The 20,255-nt window shown below is 35.4% G+C and overlaps 1 protein-coding gene across 4 annotated transcripts in view; it reads right to left on the bottom strand.

Annotated features, from left to right (window-relative positions):
* Nucleotides 1-2,334: 2,334 nt before the first annotated feature.
* The window catches only part of KNL1 (kinetochore scaffold 1), a 58,469-nt gene continuing 40,548 nt past the window's right edge, over nt 2,335-20,255 (bottom strand). For 3 of the 4 annotated variants that reach the window (XM_037161800.2, XM_037161801.2, XM_053666316.1), the window contains 12 exons: nt 18,552-18,642; nt 17,842-17,958; nt 16,546-16,633; nt 13,228-13,305; nt 13,019-13,058; nt 11,825-11,926; nt 11,310-11,410; nt 8,441-8,509; nt 7,654-7,763; nt 7,349-7,467; nt 6,547-6,669; nt 2,335-5,662 (listed from right to left, as the gene is read on the bottom strand). In XM_037161800.2, the coding sequence (XP_037017695.2) occupies nt 5,563-5,662; nt 6,547-6,669; nt 7,349-7,467; nt 7,654-7,763; nt 8,441-8,509; nt 11,310-11,410; nt 11,825-11,926; nt 13,019-13,058; nt 13,228-13,305; nt 16,546-16,633; nt 17,842-17,958; nt 18,552-18,642 (1,138 nt within the window). In that variant the 3' untranslated portion in view covers nt 2,335-5,562. The remainder of the gene's footprint in view (nt 5,663-6,546; nt 6,670-7,348; nt 7,468-7,653; nt 7,764-8,440; nt 8,510-11,309; nt 11,411-11,824; nt 11,927-13,018; nt 13,059-13,227; nt 13,306-16,545; nt 16,634-17,841; nt 17,959-18,551; nt 18,643-20,255) is intronic. The other variant, XM_037161799.2, reaches the window with a different exon arrangement.

Here is a 20,255-nt window from a genome sequence, read left to right as displayed (position 1 = left end):
GTACTATACTGGAGATTTGCAGGCGTCCAAAGGAAGGGGAGGCATTGATTTGGAGAAATCAGTGGTAAACTTATCGCGGTTTACTGGCAAGTTTGAGCTGTTACTTTGGTTTTTAAGGGTGAATAGGGTTTCCCTGGCAAAAAAGCACTGGACGATAAGCAAATAAGACCATTATGGATATAGAAATTTAACAACATGGTCAATGAATAGTATTGTCTGTTATGGGAGGGAACGTATTGTAAGAGATTATGAGACTTGAGAATTACGTATTCAGGCTATGAAGAAGCTGAAGACCATGTATGGAGCTTTCGTCTTCATTTTTAAAAAGATTTAAAAAATTATTTTTAGAGAGTGGGGAGGGGAGGTAGAGATGGAAAGAAACCTCAATGTGTGGTGCCTCTCGCCGGCCGTTATTGGGGACCTGGCGGGCAACCCAGACACGGGACTGGGAATCAAGCCCGCGGGACCCTTTGTTAGCAGGCCACACTCAGTTCACTGAGCCACACCAGCCTGGGCTTGTCTTCATTCTTTAGGTAATAGGGAAATAAATCATTTTATGTGTTTACGCAGATGAGTTATATGGTTAGATCTATTTTTTCTCCAACCACTACTTTGTATTTGTGGAGTGCTTCAAAGTTTTCATTTAATTCTCACACCATTGTCTTGCACTGAAGGATAGATTTCGGAAGACAGCAAAAACTCTTAATCTCTTGCAGTATTTCAGGCAAGAGATGAAGGCTTGAGTTAGAGCCATGACAACAGATTCAGGAAGCATTCTTGAAGTACAACCAACCTAACTTAGTGATTATAGATAGTACCTGGGGATAATAATGAGTTGCATGTCATACCAAAGATACATTTACCTCCCATTCTTCACACATACTGCTCAGAGCATCTGCAAATCCATAGCCCCTCTTGGCCGAGTGAGTCACATGATTTTGACCTTTACTAAAATTAAACTGTGGCTTTGTAAGATGTTAAATCAGAGAAACCCCATCTACAGAAAGATTAAGAAATTGAGAGACTAAGAAAGTGGGAAAGAGTATGAGCCAGGAAGTTTTGAATTCTGACTGCTTTCTAGATCTGTTTCTCAGGGGCCCCAAAACACATACTGCTCTTAAAGTCTATGGGATATCCCTACATTCCAGTAAATCTCCCTTATTCCTGTGTAAGCCAATTTGAGTAGTTTTCTGTTCCTTTCCTACAAGATAACCTACCAATAACTTGGAAATAAGACAAAGTAGATTTCTCACTAATTAGCAACTCATGAGTATATTTATATAAATGTGTAACCGAAAAGTTTTGGATATATCCTTAATTATAACCTAAGTGATCTGACATCTTCATGAGGCAACCTCTGATAAGACCAACACTCAGCAGAAACCTAATTTTTTGCCTGAAGAAAAATAATATCAGCATAATCGACCTGGAACATAGAAAGGAAAATTAGGAAAGGGAAACCCAGTGTCCAAGTGATCCATTTGAGTAGCAAAGATGATTTGATATTAGGAAGTCTGTTATAGCTGACCATATTAATAGGTTAAAGAGAAAACAGCTATATAATCAATTCCATCACTTTGAAAAATCATTCAGTAAAATTCAACATAAGTTCCTGATTAATGTGAAAAAATTGTTTCCTTAACATGATCAAGAAAAAATAAACACCCCAAATAAGCTGCCATTATCTTCTTACTGGTGAAACATTAGAAACACTTAAAAAATTTTTTTATTCATTTTTAGAGAGAGGGGAAGGGAGAGAGGGAGAGAATCATCGATGTGAGAAACATTGATGTGTTGCCTCTTGGACACACCCTGACCAGGGACTGAACTTGCAACCCAGGCAAGTGCCCTGACTGGGAATGGAACTGGCGACCCTTTGCCTTGCAGGACTGTGCCCAACCAACTGGGTCTTACCCCAGTCAAGGCAGAAACACTTTGATTAAAACCAAGAACAAAACTGTCTATTGTAAGTATTATTTAATAGAGAACAGGCAGATAGGGACCAGAGGGGAGAGGGGAGGGAATTTCAGGGGGAAAGGGGAAGGATTCACAGGAACAAGTATAAAGGACACATGGACAAAAACTAACGGGTGGAAATGGGAAGGAGGTTGGGAACACTGTGGGGGGGTGGGCTGGGATGGAAGTAAAAGAAAACTGTACTGACAAAAAATTTTTTAAAGTATTTACTGCTGTTCAGGAAATGCCACTGAGTGTTATAAGATGTAAATGTTGGAAAATATTTACAGATATGATTATATACCTGGACAGTTTAAGGGACAAATAAGAGATTACAGTAGTGTAACTAATTACAAATACAAACAGATGAGAGCTTTATTAAGTGTTAACAATAACAAATTAGACAATGTAATAGAAAAAAACTCATTCACAATAGCAACAAATATCATAAGTAACCAGAAATAAGCTTTTAGGATCTACATGGAGAAATATATAAAACTATGGTCCCAAAGGAGAAGGCTCAATATTATAAGCTCAAAAATTCTCTAAAATCAGCGAATTCCCAATAGAAATCCCAGTGGAATTTGTGGCAATCACTGTTGGCTGCCTACTCAACAGTCATAGGTCTTCTTTATAGCTGAAAGAAACTAGCATGTAGAAAGATGCTCAATACTTAACTTTTGGATGACTTTGCCTTCATCTTTATTCTTTTATGTATGGTTTGAACTTTTGGTATAAATTTGTTTTGACTTTACAATAATTTTCATATTTTAACAAAAATATAAAATGCCTTGAAATAAACTTAAGTGCACATCCTATAAGAAGAAAACTTTAATAATATATTAAATGTTATTATAAAACTACAGTGAAAAGGTACTTGTACAAAAAAGTTAGGTCAGTGGAACACAATAATTATCCCAGTGTCTTTAGTTTCCTATTGTGGCTGTAACAAATTACCATAGATTTGGTGACTTAAAAGAACAAAAATATCTTAGTTCTGGAGGTCAGAATTCCTAAATGGGTTTCATTAGGCTAAAGTTAAGGTTTAGACAGAATTGTGTTCCTTCTGGAGGTTCTAGTAGAGAATCTGTTCCTTACAAGGATTCTTGTGATTACACTGGGCCCACCCAGCCAATCCAGGATAGTTTCCCCACATCTGAGATTTCATCCAGGCTTTAGGGAAGCCTAATTAACCATTACTGCAACTGTTTTTGATGCTAAATTTAATTTCTTTCTGCCCTAGACTATGCCAAATTCTTGGTCTTGATGTTCCCTCATCCTTTGAAAATTTCCCAAAATGAAAAGTTTTTAATGGTGTTCTTATTTATTTAATCCTCACCTGAGAACATACTTACTGATTTTAGAGAGGGGAAGGAGGGAAAGAAACATCAATGTGAGAGAGAAACATTGATCAGGTACCTAATATTGGCCACAACTTGCAACCTAGGCATATGCCCTCACAGGGAATCGAACCTGTGACCGGAGCCACACCTGAGCCACACAAGTGAGGGTTATATTGTTCTTTTTTTAAAAAAAAAATTGTACTGAAATTATTTTTAGTTTTTCGTGGTTAATAACATTCACATGATCCAAAATTCAGAAAGTACTCAGTACAAAGTTTTGCCTTTCTTCTGCTCCCAGACACCCAGCTTCCCTTCTTGGAAAGAACAAATGTTACCAGTTTATTATCCATCCTTCCAAAGCTATCCTATAATAAAAAGTCAAAACATTGCATGCAAATAGGTATGAGTATATAAATACTCTTTTTTACACAAATAGCAGCACATAAATACACTGTCTTTCATTTTGCCTTTTTCACTCAACTACATATCTTCATAGGTTCAGATCAGTACATACAGGATTTCCAACGCATAATTTTTCCTTTTAATCAAATAGTATTCACTGAAGGCATGTACCACACCCCTACTGATAGACATGTAAGTTGTCTATCACCTTTTAATACTGTAAGCAGTGCCAAAATTTTGCATGTTTATCTGTAGGATAGCTTCCTAGAAATCGAGCTGTTGACTCAAAGACTAGCTGCATTTGTAATTTTATTTTTATTTTTTCTCAATTTTTATTGAATTGAGGTAACGGGTACATGGGTATTTAACTGCACTGTTCTTTCAACATTTCTGTAGGACACCAAGCAAACTTCTTTTCACTTTCAATTTTTTATTAAAAAAAAAATTCAAGCCTACATATTAAAACCAGTGAATTTAAACACCCATGTACCCATTACCTAGATCCATCAATTGTTAATATTTTGCTGTATTTGCTTTCTTTTTCTCTCACACATATGTACACAAACATATACGATACAGTGTTAAAAGCCATGTATAATTAAGTTGCAGATATATATATCCTAATAAGGACATTCTCCTATAGAACCATAATACTATTATCACACCCAAGGTATTTAACTAATACAAAAATATAATCAACATGTAGTTTAAAGTCATATTTCCAAGTATCCCCAACATATCCTTAATAGGTTTTGTTTTTTTTTAATATAGAATTCAATGAAGGATTAACCATGGTTTTTTTCAAGACTTTATTTATTTTTAGAGATGGGGAAGGGAGGGAGAAAGAGAGAGAGAAGCATCAACATGCTAGAGAAACATCGATCGGGTGACTCTTGCACACCCCCAACCGGGAACTGGCTCACAATCCAGGCCTGTGCCCTGACTGGGAATTGAACTGGCAACCTTTTGGTTTGTGGGACAATGCCCAACTTACTGAGCCATACTGGTCAGGGTGATGTTTTATTTTTGTTTATGAGAAAGGTACGGCTTCAGAAACCAATACTAAGTTCATTACTATGGTCAGAATTTGAAAAAACTGGTGTTTTTGGTGTGATATTGTTTGAAGTATAATTATTTAATGAAAGGAGTTGAGAATATTGCTTCAGAAAGATGGAAACTGCCTAGGCAGAAATAGGGCATCTTTCTAAACATCTCTGTGTATTTCTATCTCCTTACTACATCATAAACACAAAGTCAGTATTAATATATTTACATATATGTACTAGGCCAAAGCCAATGACCTTTCCATACAAAATTATACTTACTAAGAAAACAGTAACAGACATTATATAATAAAAGGAGGCAAGGCCATCAAGAAAAAAATGGCAAACTAACAGTTGAGTGCTACTGATTTCTCTTAATAACATTTCTGGAATGGAGAAAAAGGAGGATGAGTACTTTGTAGACAGACATGTCTCTATTTCAGAAATATCTCCTAGGAAGAAGCTAGCAAACCTGTTTTTGCCAGTGGTTACACCTCCTCATGACTAAACTGCTCCTAACTAAAGCAGAGAGTGCCACTTTAGTTAGGAGAAACTGTTCCTAAGTGCTCTACTCCTCATACCTTTAGCAGGAAGGTGAGCAAGTTGACAGCTTGCTGTTTGAGGCTTTTCATTATTTCTAACTGTAGAGCTTTAAAAACCAACCTAACTAGAAAATCATCAGAAGGAATTTTACTAGGCTATTTTCTAGGACGTAAAGATGAAGATTAAACAGCAATGGGGACTTTAACATAATATTATTGAGTGTCCTGTGCTTTGTCCAGTTATAGCTGTGGTCCATGGGTCTACTGGTAGGAATCTCAGCCCTGAAGCAGATCTCGGTAAATTTGCTTGACTACATTCTTTAAGTAGTTGTCCTCCAGTGGCACTTTAAATAGAAGGGCAGAAATTTCACTGTGGCTGGAAAGAACAAAAGATTAATTAATTTTTCTGGAAACTTACACTTATCTCCATTTCAGTGGAATTCATGTTTTTGGGTACAGTCTCTTAGTCTCCTGGGAAGCATAAATAAGCATTTCTGGAGGGGGTGGAAATGGGAGGGAGGTGGGGAGCAAGGGGCGGGGGAGGCTGGGATGGGAAAAATAGACAAAAAACTGTACTTGAAAAATAACTAAATAAAATTTAAAAAAAAAAGCATTTCTGGAAATAATTAGACTATTCAGTTTGAACTGAGATTCTAAACAAAGCCTAAACTAAGAACCAATTCTGAATGTAATTGTCAGGTATCTTGACCTAGCTGCTTTCTCTGGCTATAAAATTAAACCATTGGACTGCTGGTGTTTGCTGATGGATTTGAAGTTTGCTGATGGCACTTTCTAAATTCTGCCATCTTACAATCTGTCAGCAGTGAGTCTAAAAAGTCACACAATATATTGCAGGAATTGAATATTTTTAGGCCTGGTTCCACAGGCTAATTGAGAAAAGCATTATGACTGCAGAGTTTTATAAATGATTATTCTATTTTTAAGGCCATAAAAGTTGTTCATATATGACCTGGGCTAAGCTTATGCAGGACTTTTTTCTTTCTTGATTCCTATTTTAGGTAACAGTGTTCAAAAAGTGGAGCAGGTATAAAAGAATAGGCCAGTGCTCTCCAAAATCACCTGGAGATAGCAACAAAGGTCACTGACTAAAAAGAACAAATTCTTCAAAATGGAAGTCAGAGAAGTAACATTTGGCTCACTACGGTCTATCCACTTGCCAACCACTTTGAAGATCTTTCAAATGACCTAACAAAGATAAAAAAGTAGTTGGAAGCTCTATCCCGCTGGTCCTTCACTCACCTGATGTTTCCAAGGTGATTTTTAATGGAGAAAGGTAACAGGACAGATGGATAATGGGCTGAGAGAGACAAAGTTATCTCAAACTTCGCAAATGCTGCAGAGCTGGAGAATAAAAGGCTCAATCTGTAAAAGACAAAATCCTCAACTGAAAATACAAAACAAAAACAGAATGAAACACAAATATATTTTCCTTTTACAATGGCATGTGAAACTTTGATGCCCATTATTTCTTGACTTTATCAGATATACAGAAGGTAAAACATCTGGAACGAATTATTACTATGATTAATGAAACTCATTAACAAAATATTTTTTTAAGTTTTCTACTATTTACTCTCATGATTGAACTGTGTCCCCACTTCCACAAATTTGTATGTTGAAGCTCTAACCCTAGTACATCTCAGCATGTGCCCTTATTTGGAAATAGGGTCACTGCAGTTAAGATGAGGTCCTACTGAAGTACCATGGGCTCCTAATCCAGAATGACTGATGTCCTTATAAAAAGGGGACATTTGGACACAGACATACACACAGGAAGAACATCATGTGGAGATGAAAGCAGATAGTGGGGTTATATATTTACACGCCAAGAAATGTCAAATATTGCCAGCAAATCACCAGGAATTAGGAGGGAAGCATAAAACAGATTCTCCTTCACAACCCTCAGAAGGAACCAACCATGCTGACACCTTGCTCTCAGACTTCCAGCCTCCAGCACTGTGAGATAATAAAGTCTGTTGTTTAAGCCAACCAGTTTGTAGCACACTTTGTTATGGCAGCCCTAGGGAACTAACACACTTACTCGGTATCATTCACATCTATGTGCATTAGGTTATAATTTGGTCCCCATCTCTGTAAAAACTCAATCTCCTCTCCAAGGAGTCTGCAATGGCTTACTACCATTGAGATTTCTTGAAGCATCTGGGAAAAATAAAAGAAGCAAAAGAAATTATAAAAACATTTCAGTGTTTAGTGGCTCTTCTATAAAGAACTCCCCAAAGTTAACTGATTTAACAGTCATCATTTGAAGATCCATTATTACACATATAGAATTTTAGTTCTGCTTTTTGGGGCCGATAACATAATTTGCCTTTAATCAAAATTTACCTTGGATACCTGGTGCTGTGTTGTACATTTCTTCTTCCAGGATTCCTGTTCCTCAATGTACTGAAAAATAAGCTTATGCACTAAAAGGGAGGAAGGAGGAGCTTTCTCCTCTGAGGACAGAAAAAAATAAATAAAAAGCAGGGTATTAATTATTCGATTGTTTTATATAAATACAGAAGCTAGAAATATTACACAAACTAGAAATACATTTCTTCAAGCTACAAGGTGTCTAAGTATCCTATTTTATTTTCGAACATATAAATCAAAATACATGGTGAACACAAGACATTCTTATAAAAACTCAAGCCTTTATCACATACAAAATAAAACATGGTCAAGAGTATAGGGTTATGTAACATAAACCTGAGTTTAAATTCAATCTTTCCTTAATATCTGAGTGATCCTAAGCCCAACACTTAATTCTTCTGAGCTGTAGGCCACTAATTTGTGAAATGGGGAATAGTACCTACCTCATAGTATTGATGTAAGTAATATACATACCTGATAGAGAACAAGGCTCACAATGGTAACTTTTAGATTACAGAACTAGCTATTATTAATCATCACTCAAGATCTAGTAATAATAATTTTAAAATTACTTCTTTTAAAACCTACCCAATATTTGGAACATTACCCTAGCAGTTTTGTGTCTACCACACATTTCTAAGGACAAATTATTATAATTATTATTTATATTTAATTTAAAATGTGAAAGAGTTCTCAGGGAGCAATTTACACTTGTAAATTTCCAACATATTTTCTAGTGGCTTAAATGTTTTGAACTTACCATCTAACAGAGATTGAAAATTCAGGTCAACAATCCTCCTATAAGCGTTGTTCACGAAAGGGAGACCATCTAGAAAGAACCAGAATAAGGACGGTATTTCCTTTTATTATCTGATTTTAAGCCACATACAACTCAAGTACTTTAGAGCCCTACTCTTTCTAGGTAGCAGGACTTTTTTTTTTATAGGGAGTTGAAGGTTTATCCTTGAATCATACTTATTCTTTCTCCACTGTAAAGGCCCCCTGAGACTGCTGAACTACACTGATTGGCAGGCCTTTGAAAGAAATTTAAGGTATAACACTTATATTTGTTAAGGCCTCCTTTAACCCTTAACTGATGTGCAAAGATATTATTTTCAGGAACCATATGAAGAGACTATGACCTCCCACACCTGTTATCTTTGTACAAAAATAGTCATAATGACTCATGTTTTTAGCATTACAGTATGAGTTTTAGGTAGCCAGAATAACTGCGGCTCGTCCAAACTCTAGAGTTATCTCTTGTCTCCCAAACTGATTTTTACTTTTGGATACAACTGTGACACAAATAGACATGATCAATCTATACTCTCAAGAAGCTTACAACTCAGGGGAACATACAGATAATTGCAGTAATATACACACCAAGAACTACAAACTGTGATAAACACTATTAAGGCAAACTGCAGGAAGCAATGAGAACATATAAGGAGGGCAAGTAGCAAAGGGAATAGGTATAATCAGAGTCCAGTAAAATTTCCCTGAGAAAGTGATAATTAGTCTGAGCTTGTAAGGATTATTAGTAAAAATTTATTTAGTAAAGAGGGGTTGCTAAACATTTGTGTTTCGTCCAAATTCATATGTTGAAATCCTAATGTCCAATGTGATGATACAAGGAAGTGGGACCTTTGGGAGGTACTTAGATCATGAAGGTAGAGACCCCTTATAAAAGAGATCCCAGAGAACTACACTTGGCTTTTGTCATGTGAAGATACAATCAGAAGCATGCAACCTGGAAATGGGCCCTCACCTGACCATGCTGGCTTTCTGATCTCAGACTTCCAGCTTCTAGGACTGTGACAAATTTCTGTTGTTTATAAGCTACCCAATTTATGTTACTTTTCTTACAGCAGCCCTAATGGACTAAGTGAAAGCTCCCAGGTGTAAGAAACATCAGTATGTAGGTCCTGAGGTAGAATAAAATATGACTGAAGATAAAAGCCCTTACTTTTTAAAAACATTTTATTAATTTATTTTTAGAGAGAGAGGAAGGGAGGGAGAAAGACAGGGAGAAAAACATTGATGTGAGAGAGAAACATCAATCAGCTGCCCTGATTGGGAACTGAACCTGCAACCTAGGCATGTATCTCAACCGGGAATCAAACAAGTAACCTTTCACTTTATGGGACAATGCTCAACACAATCACAGTGGCCAGGCCAAGACCATAATCTTTTTTTTTAAATTAATTTATCTATCTATCTATCTATCTATCTATCATCTATCTATCTATCTATAGAGGGGAAGGAGAGGGGGAGAGAAATATCAATGCACAGTTGCCTCTAGTGCTCTGCTGCTGGGAACTGGCCTGCAGGGAACTGGCTTGCAACCCAGGCATGTGCCCTGACTGGGAATTAAACTGCGATCCTCTGAAGACCATAATCTTTTAAGACAATAAAAGAAATTCGCTGTGCCTGACATGAAGAGAACAGTGTCAGATGAGGCAGGAAAAGGAGAAAAAAAGAGCTTTATAGACTATGTTAAATATTTTAATCATCAGTCTAAAATAATAGGGGCATGATCAGATTTCCAACAATCATTATAGCTACAGAAGGGAGAATGAATTGGAGAGGAAAAAGAGAAGATCCAGAAAGACCAGCTGAACTGTTACTATAGTCACCTAGGTTAGAGATGACTATGAACAGAAGGGAAGAAAAGTGGTGAATATTAAATTAAAATCAATAAGTCTTATTAATGATTTAAATATGCTTACTGAGGGAGAAGAAGGTATTGAGTGATTCCTAAGTTTTAATTTTGGACCTGGAAGTTAATGGTATTCATTAAAAAAAGAAAAAATTTAAAAAGATTTTATTTATTTTTAGAGAGAGGAGAAGGGAGAGAGAAAGAGAAGGAAAAACATCAATGTGTGGTTGCCTCTCATGTGCCCCATACCAGGGACCTGGCCTACAACCCAGGCATGTGCCCTGACTGGGAATCAAACCAGTGACCCTTTGGTTCGTGGGCTAGCACTCAATCCACTGAGCCAAACCAGCCAGGGCAATAAAAGGAACTTTGACAGAGAATCACATTTGGAGGCTGGGAGAGTGTAAAGATCCTAAATTCCAATTTGGTCATATTTACCCATAATTGGCTATGATGAAGTTAATTGTTTCAAGAGAAAAAACCTAAAGATACTGACAGGCAACTCTAACAAAAAAGTTAATACTCTCTCCAGTCACCATATAGTAATATCTACCTACTTTGATAAGCCCGTCAATACACACAGGACTTCCAATGAACTTTTAGGTTAACTGAAGTACAAAAGTACAGTCAAGAGTCACCAACCATTAGAGTAAATTATGCATCGCAAAAGACACAGAAAAAAGGAACTCAGAGTAAATAGATGTGAATAGCATGCTGATCCAATAACTGAAAATGCAAAATTTCTACTAATGTTATTCAACAAAGGGCAACTGTCACTAGCTGAATTTTTATTTTACTCTTATCTAATAAAATAAAAACATAATTCTATTCTCACTAATTAAGGTGATAGCCTCTTCTAAAATTTTTCAACGGTGCTTTCATTATGTCAATAGTTACTATTGCATTAAAATAAAAATGAGTTTAGCCATATACTTTTCTGGAGAGGAATTATCTTACTTTTGCTACTCACCTACTGGCTCTCCGAAAGTGATGATGAGTTCTATCGTATCATAAAGAAAGGTGAATATGGCTTGGTCATCACTCCACTCAATGACATCCCACTCAGACAAGCTGGACAGATAAACAAGACAAAAAATATGTTTTTGAGATAAAAGAATAAAGTTAACTTCAGGTAACACACAGGACCAGCAACTGCTACTAGAGCTTTTGTACTGGATTGGGAGTACAATTTTAATTAAAATATTGTGAATGTACAAACATGCTTTTGACAGAAATAAGAATTCACTCAATCCTGGGTTGTATATCAGAGAAAAACCAAGTCTAGGCAATACAAAGTATTAAATATTTAAAATTATAATTACATAGCTTTCTTACCTTGTATACTTTCAACTTGAGTACAGAGACTCTCTCTGTTGGTTAAAACACTGATATATACTACAAACACATGTCAACTGTTCTGGTAGGTTCAGATAACCCCAAAGGCACAGGATAAAACACAAACTAATGATACCAGCTTTTTCTTACCTCAACTGATCCAGTAGCTCTTCAGTTGTACTTATTTGTTTTTGCACAAAGTCTATTTGAGCAAGGGTTTGCTCTTTCTGTACCTCTACTTCTAAGAGACTTCTGAAAAAACAAAACAAAACAAAACAACCCCCCCAGAAAGGTAAGTCTGTTGTTAGAAAATTCAGACTCTATTAAAAGAAAAGGTTTATGACAAAAAGTCACATTCTAGATGGCTCCTCAATGAGGTGAATGTCATCCATTTTTGCATTCTCAGGTGGGTTTTTTGGGGGATGAGCATTAATCTGGAGCCTGGGTCTAATTAAGAAAGGCTTAAATCAATGGCTTTCAAATTAGAATTCATAAACATATCCTTGGGGGCTCTCATGTTCTTTAAGATTATTATTTTTTTTTTAAGATTTTATTTTTAGAGAGGGGAAAGAAGGGAGAAATAAAGGGAAAGAAACATCAATGTACAGTTGCCTCCCATGTGCTCCCTACTGGGGACCTGGATCACAACCCAGGCATGTGTCCTAACTGGGAATTGAACCAGCAATCCTTTGGTTCACAGTGAACCCTCTGGTTTACTCAATCCACTGAGCCACACCAGCCAGCGTTCTTTAAGATTACTAAAATTTATATTTTCGTTTTGATGATAAAAATATAACCATAATGCAGATTATGAGACTGCCTACCTTAAAACTGAGACATGTCATAATTTCAGTGTTTTCATTTGGTTTTGTTTAGTTTATTTGATCTAAATAGAACTGATGCTCTATTAGTTATTTTGCTAGCATCAGTTTAATTTCAGCCAAACATTATCACCTGTCAGATTAATGTTGTCAATAGAAATTTTACTTGTTTTATCATTTATAGTCGATCTCTTTTAGTCTTATAGTTAAATAAAATTCATGAGTATAAACATATACATCTCATATTAAACTTATTGATACTTACTTAAATACACTATAAAAATAGGTTAATGCTAGGTTTCTTTTCCTTAAAAGGATCCTGATATTATTCAAGTTTGAGAAATATTGCCTTGAATTAATTCCCAATAAACAAGGGTTCTTAGAAAATACTATCAACCTCAGGGTCAAGGTCAAAGCTCTGAGTCAATAATCATGCCCCCAGTCTTGTCAGTTTCTGGAGACAGGAAGTCATTTAACCTTGTGAAGTTTAGCATATTTTCTAACACTCAAATTGAAGGCTGACCTTTGAAGCTCTTCTTCTTCAGTTTTCAACTGTTCCAGTTCTTTGAAAGAAAAATAAAAACACATCTATCAAAATGGACCCATTGAAATGTTGCTACAGAAATCATCTATTTATTGAAAATTCTATCTCATTAATCTCACCTAAACAAATAAACTCAGCACAGAAGGGTTTTTCTCCCCATTTATCTCCTTAATTATTAATTCAGTTACCTTTCTCTGCAGCTCTCATTTCAGAATCCCATTCTTCCACAAAATTATATTTCTCTTCACTCTCCAAATTCTTAGTTTCTAAAATAGACAATGTGCATTAGAATAACCAGTCAAAAATAATTTAAAAACTGGCCTTGAAAAGTCCACTTGCTCCTAAAATGAACTGTTAAGAATATTTGATGTGACATAAAAACAGACAGATCAATGGCACAGAATAGAGAGCCCAGAAAGAAATCTATGCTTTTATAGTCAATTAATATTGGACAGAAGAGGCAAATACAATGGGCTAAACATACAATGGGCTAAAGATAGTTCATGAAATAAATTGTGTTAGGAAAATTGGACAGATGCAGAAAAGTAAAAACAGACTTTCTTACACCACAAACAAGAATAAATTCAATATAGATTAAAGACTTAAATGTTGGAGTTGAAACCATAAAAATCGTAGAAGAAAACATAGGCAGTAAAATCTCAGACACTGCTTGTAGCAATATTTTTTCTGATATATCTACTCCAGCGAGGGATACAAAAGAAAAAATAAACAAATGAGACTACATCAAACTAAAAAATTTTTGCACAACAAAGGAAGCCATCAACAAAATGAAAAGACAACCCACTGAATGGGAAAATACACTCACTGATACATCCGATAGAGAATTAACATCCAAAATTTACTTTAAAACTTATAAAACTTAACACCCCCAAACCCCTCAATCAATCCAATTAAAAACTGGGCAAAGCACACTTCTTCAAAGAGGACATACAGATGGCCAACAGACATACGAAAAGATGCTCCATGTCGCTAATCATCGGAGAAATGCAAATTAAAACAATGAGATAACACCTTACACCTGTCAGAATAACTATCATCAATAAATCAACAAAAAAGTGCTAACAAGGATGTAGACAAAGGGGAACCCTTCTGCACTGTTGGTGGGAATGGAGATTTGTGCAGCCACTGTGGAAAACAGTATGTAGTTTCCTCAAGAAATTAAAAATGCAACTGCCTTATGATCCAGCAATTCCACTGCTGGGAATTTACCCAAAAAAACCCGAATTGCTAATTTGAAAGAATATACGCACCCCTATGTTCATTGCAGTGTTATTTATAACAGCCAAGATGTAGAAATAGCCCAAGTGTCTATCAGTAGATGAGTGGATAAAACAGCTATGATACATTTACACAATGGAACGCTATTTGGCCATAAAAAAAAAAAAGGAGAAAATGTCACCATTTATGACAGCATGGATAGACCTTGAAAGCATTATGCTAAATGAAATAAGCCAGTCTGAGAAAGAAAAGTATTACATGATTTCACTCATATTGCATAATCTAACGAACAAACTGAAGTAACAAGCAAAATAGAGACAGACTCATAGATAGAGAGCGGGCTGATAGCTCTGTCTGGGTGGCAGGGGTGGGGAGACGGAGGGATTGAGCAAAAAAGAAAAGCAACTCATGGACACAGACAACAGTGTGGTGATAGTGGGTGGAGGTGGAAGAAGGTATGGGGGGATAAACCGGTAATAGAAAAAAATTCGAAAAATGAACTATGAAAAAAAAAAAGAATATTTGACAAACACCCACCATTCCCCCACCTTTACTTGACAATAAAGTACTGGGATATAATTATAATTTCATATAAAATTTGCTTCTAGTAGCAGACAGCTGAACTTTGAGCTACATAGCAATAATCTCCAATAGTAGCCTTTCAGAGGCCATTCTCTGTTGGAGATTATTTACATAAATTTGCATAATCAAAATTATTGTTAGGCAACACCATGGACTAAGCAGGAACAGATATGCATGCACACACATGTACAAATTTTTACTTATTTTTAAAACCTTGTAATCATCCTTAAAATCCTGCTCCCCCCATCCAAACCAAGTAACCAAGTTTAGATTTTTACCTCAAAAATATTTTTTAAATCTTTCTTTCTTCACCATCACTAGCCTCCCTTAATACAAGCTACTGTCCTTTCTTAACTATACCAGTCTAACAATTACTGAACTTACATTTACTCTTGATCTATTCAAATCCCATCCCAACACTCCATTGAATAGTCTGCTTTCCCCTCTACTCAGTCTTTATCTTAGCTTAAATGTCACTTCCTGAGAGGGAAGCCTTTCCTGATTCAACTAGGTCAGAATTCTGTTTCAGGACTTTGTAGCACCATGTAATCTGTCTTCCATAGCACTTACTGTAATACTATTTGTTTAATTCTTATATTCTCATCTAGACTAAAAGCTCCATAGGGCACAAACTCTTTGTTTTTTTTTTTTTATTTTTTTTTTTTTTGGAGGGAGGAGGAGGGGGAAAAAACTTTTTTTTCCCGTGGGAATTGCCGGGAACTGTCTAACTCAGGCATGTGCCCTGACTGGGAATCGATCTTTGTTTTTAATCACCATAGTATTTTTAGCACTGAGCACTGTATATGACACTTACTAGGTATTCAGTATATTTGCTCAAGGAATGATGAAAGAACAAGAAAGAAGTTGGGAGTCATTTAGTAGTGATGCCCAAGAAGGAAGTGTGGTCATTAGTATTTTTAAAGATGAGAGAGGAGTGAATACATCCGATAGAGGGGGCAGAGAGGTTGACTATATGAGATAAGGGAAAATCAGTGATACAGGATTCCTGAGAAGAAGGGATGGAATTCAAAGTTTAGGTAGAGAGACTGGTCTTAGGGAAAACAAAGGATGAAAGAATGAACATATAGATATATTCGAGTTTGGTTTGTTTGGTGGCAGAAAGTTTAGAAGTTCAAACCTAACTGGCTTCTTTTTTTTTTTCCTGTGAAGAAGACAGTAAGGTTGGGGGGACAGGGCGAAGAGGGGATAAAGGGGGAAAAATTGGGAAAACTGTAAAAGCATAATCAATAAAAATATTTAAAAAAAAAGAAAATGATAATTACATTTTCAAATGCTGAAAGAGGTCGAGATAGCTAAAGACTGAGTTACCAATGTGATGATTATGTGGAATTTTGTGATCTTTGAGAAAGCGGTTTCAGGACAACAATACTAAACAAGCTGGGATTACGAGAGCTCAAATAGAAAGGATCATACTTAGACATAAGTTAATATATTAAAAAAACAGATTATGGTCTAGGTTAGAAAGAGCTTTCCAAAGAGACTTATTATTTTGGCCCTCTCTTGTTGATAGTGTTATAGAGGACTACAGTAAAGGAGCTTTAATTTGCTCTAATTTAATCTTGAACTGCTAATACAAGGCTTCAGCATAGTGATACCAGCAATCTATATGAAAAGAAGCACTTATATAAAAATTTTCTTTGCAAAAAATACTCAAAATACTTTACCTAGTTTCACCTCAGTGAGACAGCTGTCCATCTTCTTAAGTATGTTGTCCATCTCTTCTATCCTTACCTGAAGTTTCTCCCTCTCATTCTAAACACACAATATTATACATGGTTAAGTTCAAGTTCCAAACAAAACATTATAACATTATCAGATTTCAAACAGCTGATATAACTGATAGATCTAAATCATGAACAGGTAGATCTTAAAATGAAGGTCAATGTTTCCAGTCTACGTTTAAATATTACTTCAAAAAGAGTTCATTGCCCTGGCCGGTGTAGCTCAGTGGATTGAACGTGGGCTGTTGAACTGAACCAAAGGTTTGCTGATTCGATTCAAAAGTTGGGGCACATGCCTGGGTTGCGGGACAGGTCCCTAGTGAGGGCCACATGAGAGACAACCACACATTGATGTTTCTCTCCCTCTTTCTTCCTCCCTTCCTCTCTCTATAAAAATAAATAAAATCTTAAAAAACAAAAGAGTTCATTGAAAAATGTTATATGGTCAAAAAAATGTTCTATCTATAGAAAACACTGGTCAAACAGAATCATAGTATTTTTTTCTTTTTAGGCTTTTAAAAAAAGATTTTTGATTGTAAACATTAATATGCTAACTATTATATTTCTCTGAAAAGTGATATTACATGTAACATTTCCCAGACTTATTTGCTATAGAAAGTTTTTAAACACAGAACTTTCTTAAAGGATGATCATTTTGGGAAACGCTACTTTAAACACATATACAAATGTACACAGCTAGGTATGAATTATGTGAAAGATAGTACTATAGTCCTTTGCAATGGAAGAGTAGAATCCTATATTGTTTTATTTTTTTTTAATTTTATTTATTTATTTTTAGAGGGAAAGGGAAGGAGAGAAACATCAATGTATGGTTGCCTTTTGTGCGTCGCCTGCTGGGAACTGGCCTGCAGGGAACCAGCCTGCAACCCAGGCATGTGCCCTGACTGGGAATCGAACCTCGATTGTCTGGTTTGCAGGCCCGCGCTCAATCCACTGAGCTACACCAGCCAGGGCTCTATATTGTTTTATTTCAAGCTGTATAATAAATAACAAATTTGAGATAAGAAATAGGCCCATATTAGTAAATATATTTTAAAATTGCTCAAGGTTTTAGGATTTGCCATTTTTGATAAATTAAATTCCTTTGCCTTATGAACAATTCTAAACTTTTGCCCAAGTTTCACTCACATGTCTAAGAAACATTTTTCATATTCCATAACCACCATAAAGTAACTTTAATAGATCTTTCTTTCTACGCTATTAACTGTCTCAAATTACCTGAGCTGACTTCACCAGCTTGCTGTAGAGGGCCACTTTTCCTTGGTGAGTAAAGACTTTAGTCATCTTGGTAAAATGTGATTTTATTTTGTTCAGGTAAATTCCAAAGGCCTTCAGCTACAAGGAAAAGTCAAAGGTAACAATGCACTAAACAAGAGTCAGAAAAAGCACAAGATCTGAGGAGGCTGGTTCAGAAGACGCATGCTAAGCTTTGACAATTCTAGACTCTGCTTCCTAAAACAGGACACTTCTCATTTGCAAATTTAATTCCATTTAATAGTTTAAAAGCACAACCAAAGATTTTAATTTTGATTCCTGCTTCCAGTTCACTTATTATTATTACAAACTTGAAAATGACAGGTTCTTAATAAAATTCCTTGAATGAACTAGAGCCCATATAAAACAAGTTCATTATTATTTAATCAATTAAATCTTTTCCTCATCTAAATCTAAGTGAAAAGCAAATAAGAAGGAGGGAACTCTAAATAAACTTCAACTATATTTCATATATTATTTGATCATTTCAGGTTTGACAAAATTATATAGTAACAATTACTCATGTATAATTAAATAAAACCTTGGTAACATATTATACCTGAGAAGTAAATTAAAGAACTCATCACTAATTAACAAGAAAGTTACCTATTTCATAATGAGAATTATTCAAAATGTCTATAGTGATTCCCACTCAGTAAATAAAACAAAAGTACCTCCTCATCACAGCAGTGTCTCATTTTTTCCCATAGGTTCCTATTTACATTAGTCAATAGTTTATCTTGGTTCAATGCAGAAAGCTTTAATCTAAAATATAAAAATGTTAATTAGCATAGGGTTCAGAAGTCAGCTTCAATGAATCAACTCAGATCTACAGGCATACTTCATTTAATTCTCTCTAGTTGTTTTCCTATATAAAAAGAGGGGAATACACTCAAGAACAGCAACCAGTCTTATTATTTCAACACTTGTAGAACAGTTCGAAATGTTATGAGTCAAAAAAACTTCTCTCACAAATAGAATTCTCATTGCAATATTATCAGCTTGAAAACATATGCTAATATGAAAACATACGCTAATAAAGAATCCTTAAGGCCTGTCAATGCATAACTGTGAAGTTGTAACTATTATTTTAAATAAAAGTTCCCAATTCAGTCCAAAGCCCTATCTCACCTTTACAGAATAGCATTTATAAAAGTAGCAATGATATATATTAGTCTCTTATTAATAAGCAGAAAAAATAAATTTCTACCAGAGTTAAAAGATATTATATACAGGCATAGAAGTGTAAAATCAAATAGCACAGCACATCTAAACAGGCTATTCATTGTATTTCATTCAAAATAAAGCATTCTCAGACAAATCATGAGATGCCCAACTCATTCACACAACATAAAGAAATTTCTGTCTCATTCAGTGAAGAACCTCAGTACTTAGTACAGTACCTAGCACATAGTAGGTGCTCAATATATATATCTGTTGAATAAACAAGCCAGAATCAGGCAAATCTGTAGTATAATAATTTAACAGCATCTTAAACCTCTTTTTTTTTTAAAAAAAAAAGATTTTATTTATTTATTTGTAAAGGAGAAGGGAAGGAGAGAGGGAGAGAAATACCAATGTATGGTTGCCTCTTGTGCGTCCCCTGCCAGGAACTGGCCTGCAACCCAGGCATTTGCCTTGAATGGGAATCAAACCACAATCCTTTGGTTCACAGGCCCGAGCTCAATCCACTGAGCTACACCAGCCAGGGTTTAAGCCTCTATTTTTAAAACTACATACTTCCTAAAAGATTATTTTATTTCTTTTCTGTTAGATTGGTTCAAATTTAGTTGGATAATTTTAGATAAGTATGATGTAAACATAACTTGGCTTGCAAGTCCTGATCTACCTGTGGGAATCTAAGTATGCTGTACCTAACTTGTAAATTAGTCTGCATCTCTATATACCAAAGCACTAAGCTACAGTCAGAGTAAAACCATGTTATTTTATACATGTGGATCAAGGGCAAATGTGACAAAATTATCAACTCAAAGGCATTCTTGATGTTAGGCACTACATATAAATCTCTAAAGGATAGCTCTCTTTGAAGATGTTCCTTTGCAATCAATTTATGATATCATAACCTAATAATTATTGTTCACTGAGGACATACTTTTTACTAAAAATGGCATGAAGACATTTTATATACACTCTTTTCTACTTTTCATATCTACCTGCTGAGTAGGTATTATTATCCCCAATTTACAGATATGGAAATAATGCTTAAATGGCTCATATAATGTTCCACAGTGTCACAGCCAGGATTGAGCTTCAACCTGAAAGCCAAAACTCTTTCTTTAAACATACTGTATCACACCACCGATTAATGCCATCAAGTTTTCTATGCTAGTGTTATTCTAATCAACACCTTAACATAC

Source organism: Artibeus jamaicensis, unplaced genomic scaffold (assembly GCF_021234435.1).
Source record: "Artibeus jamaicensis isolate MK-2021 breed Jamaican fruit bat unplaced genomic scaffold, CSHL_Jam_final contig_1132, whole genome shotgun sequence".
Classification (NCBI taxonomy): Eukaryota; Metazoa; Chordata; class Mammalia; order Chiroptera; family Phyllostomidae; genus Artibeus; species Artibeus jamaicensis.
The sequence above is the reverse complement of the archived record's forward strand: the minus strand, read 5'-3'. Positions and strand labels throughout refer to the sequence as shown.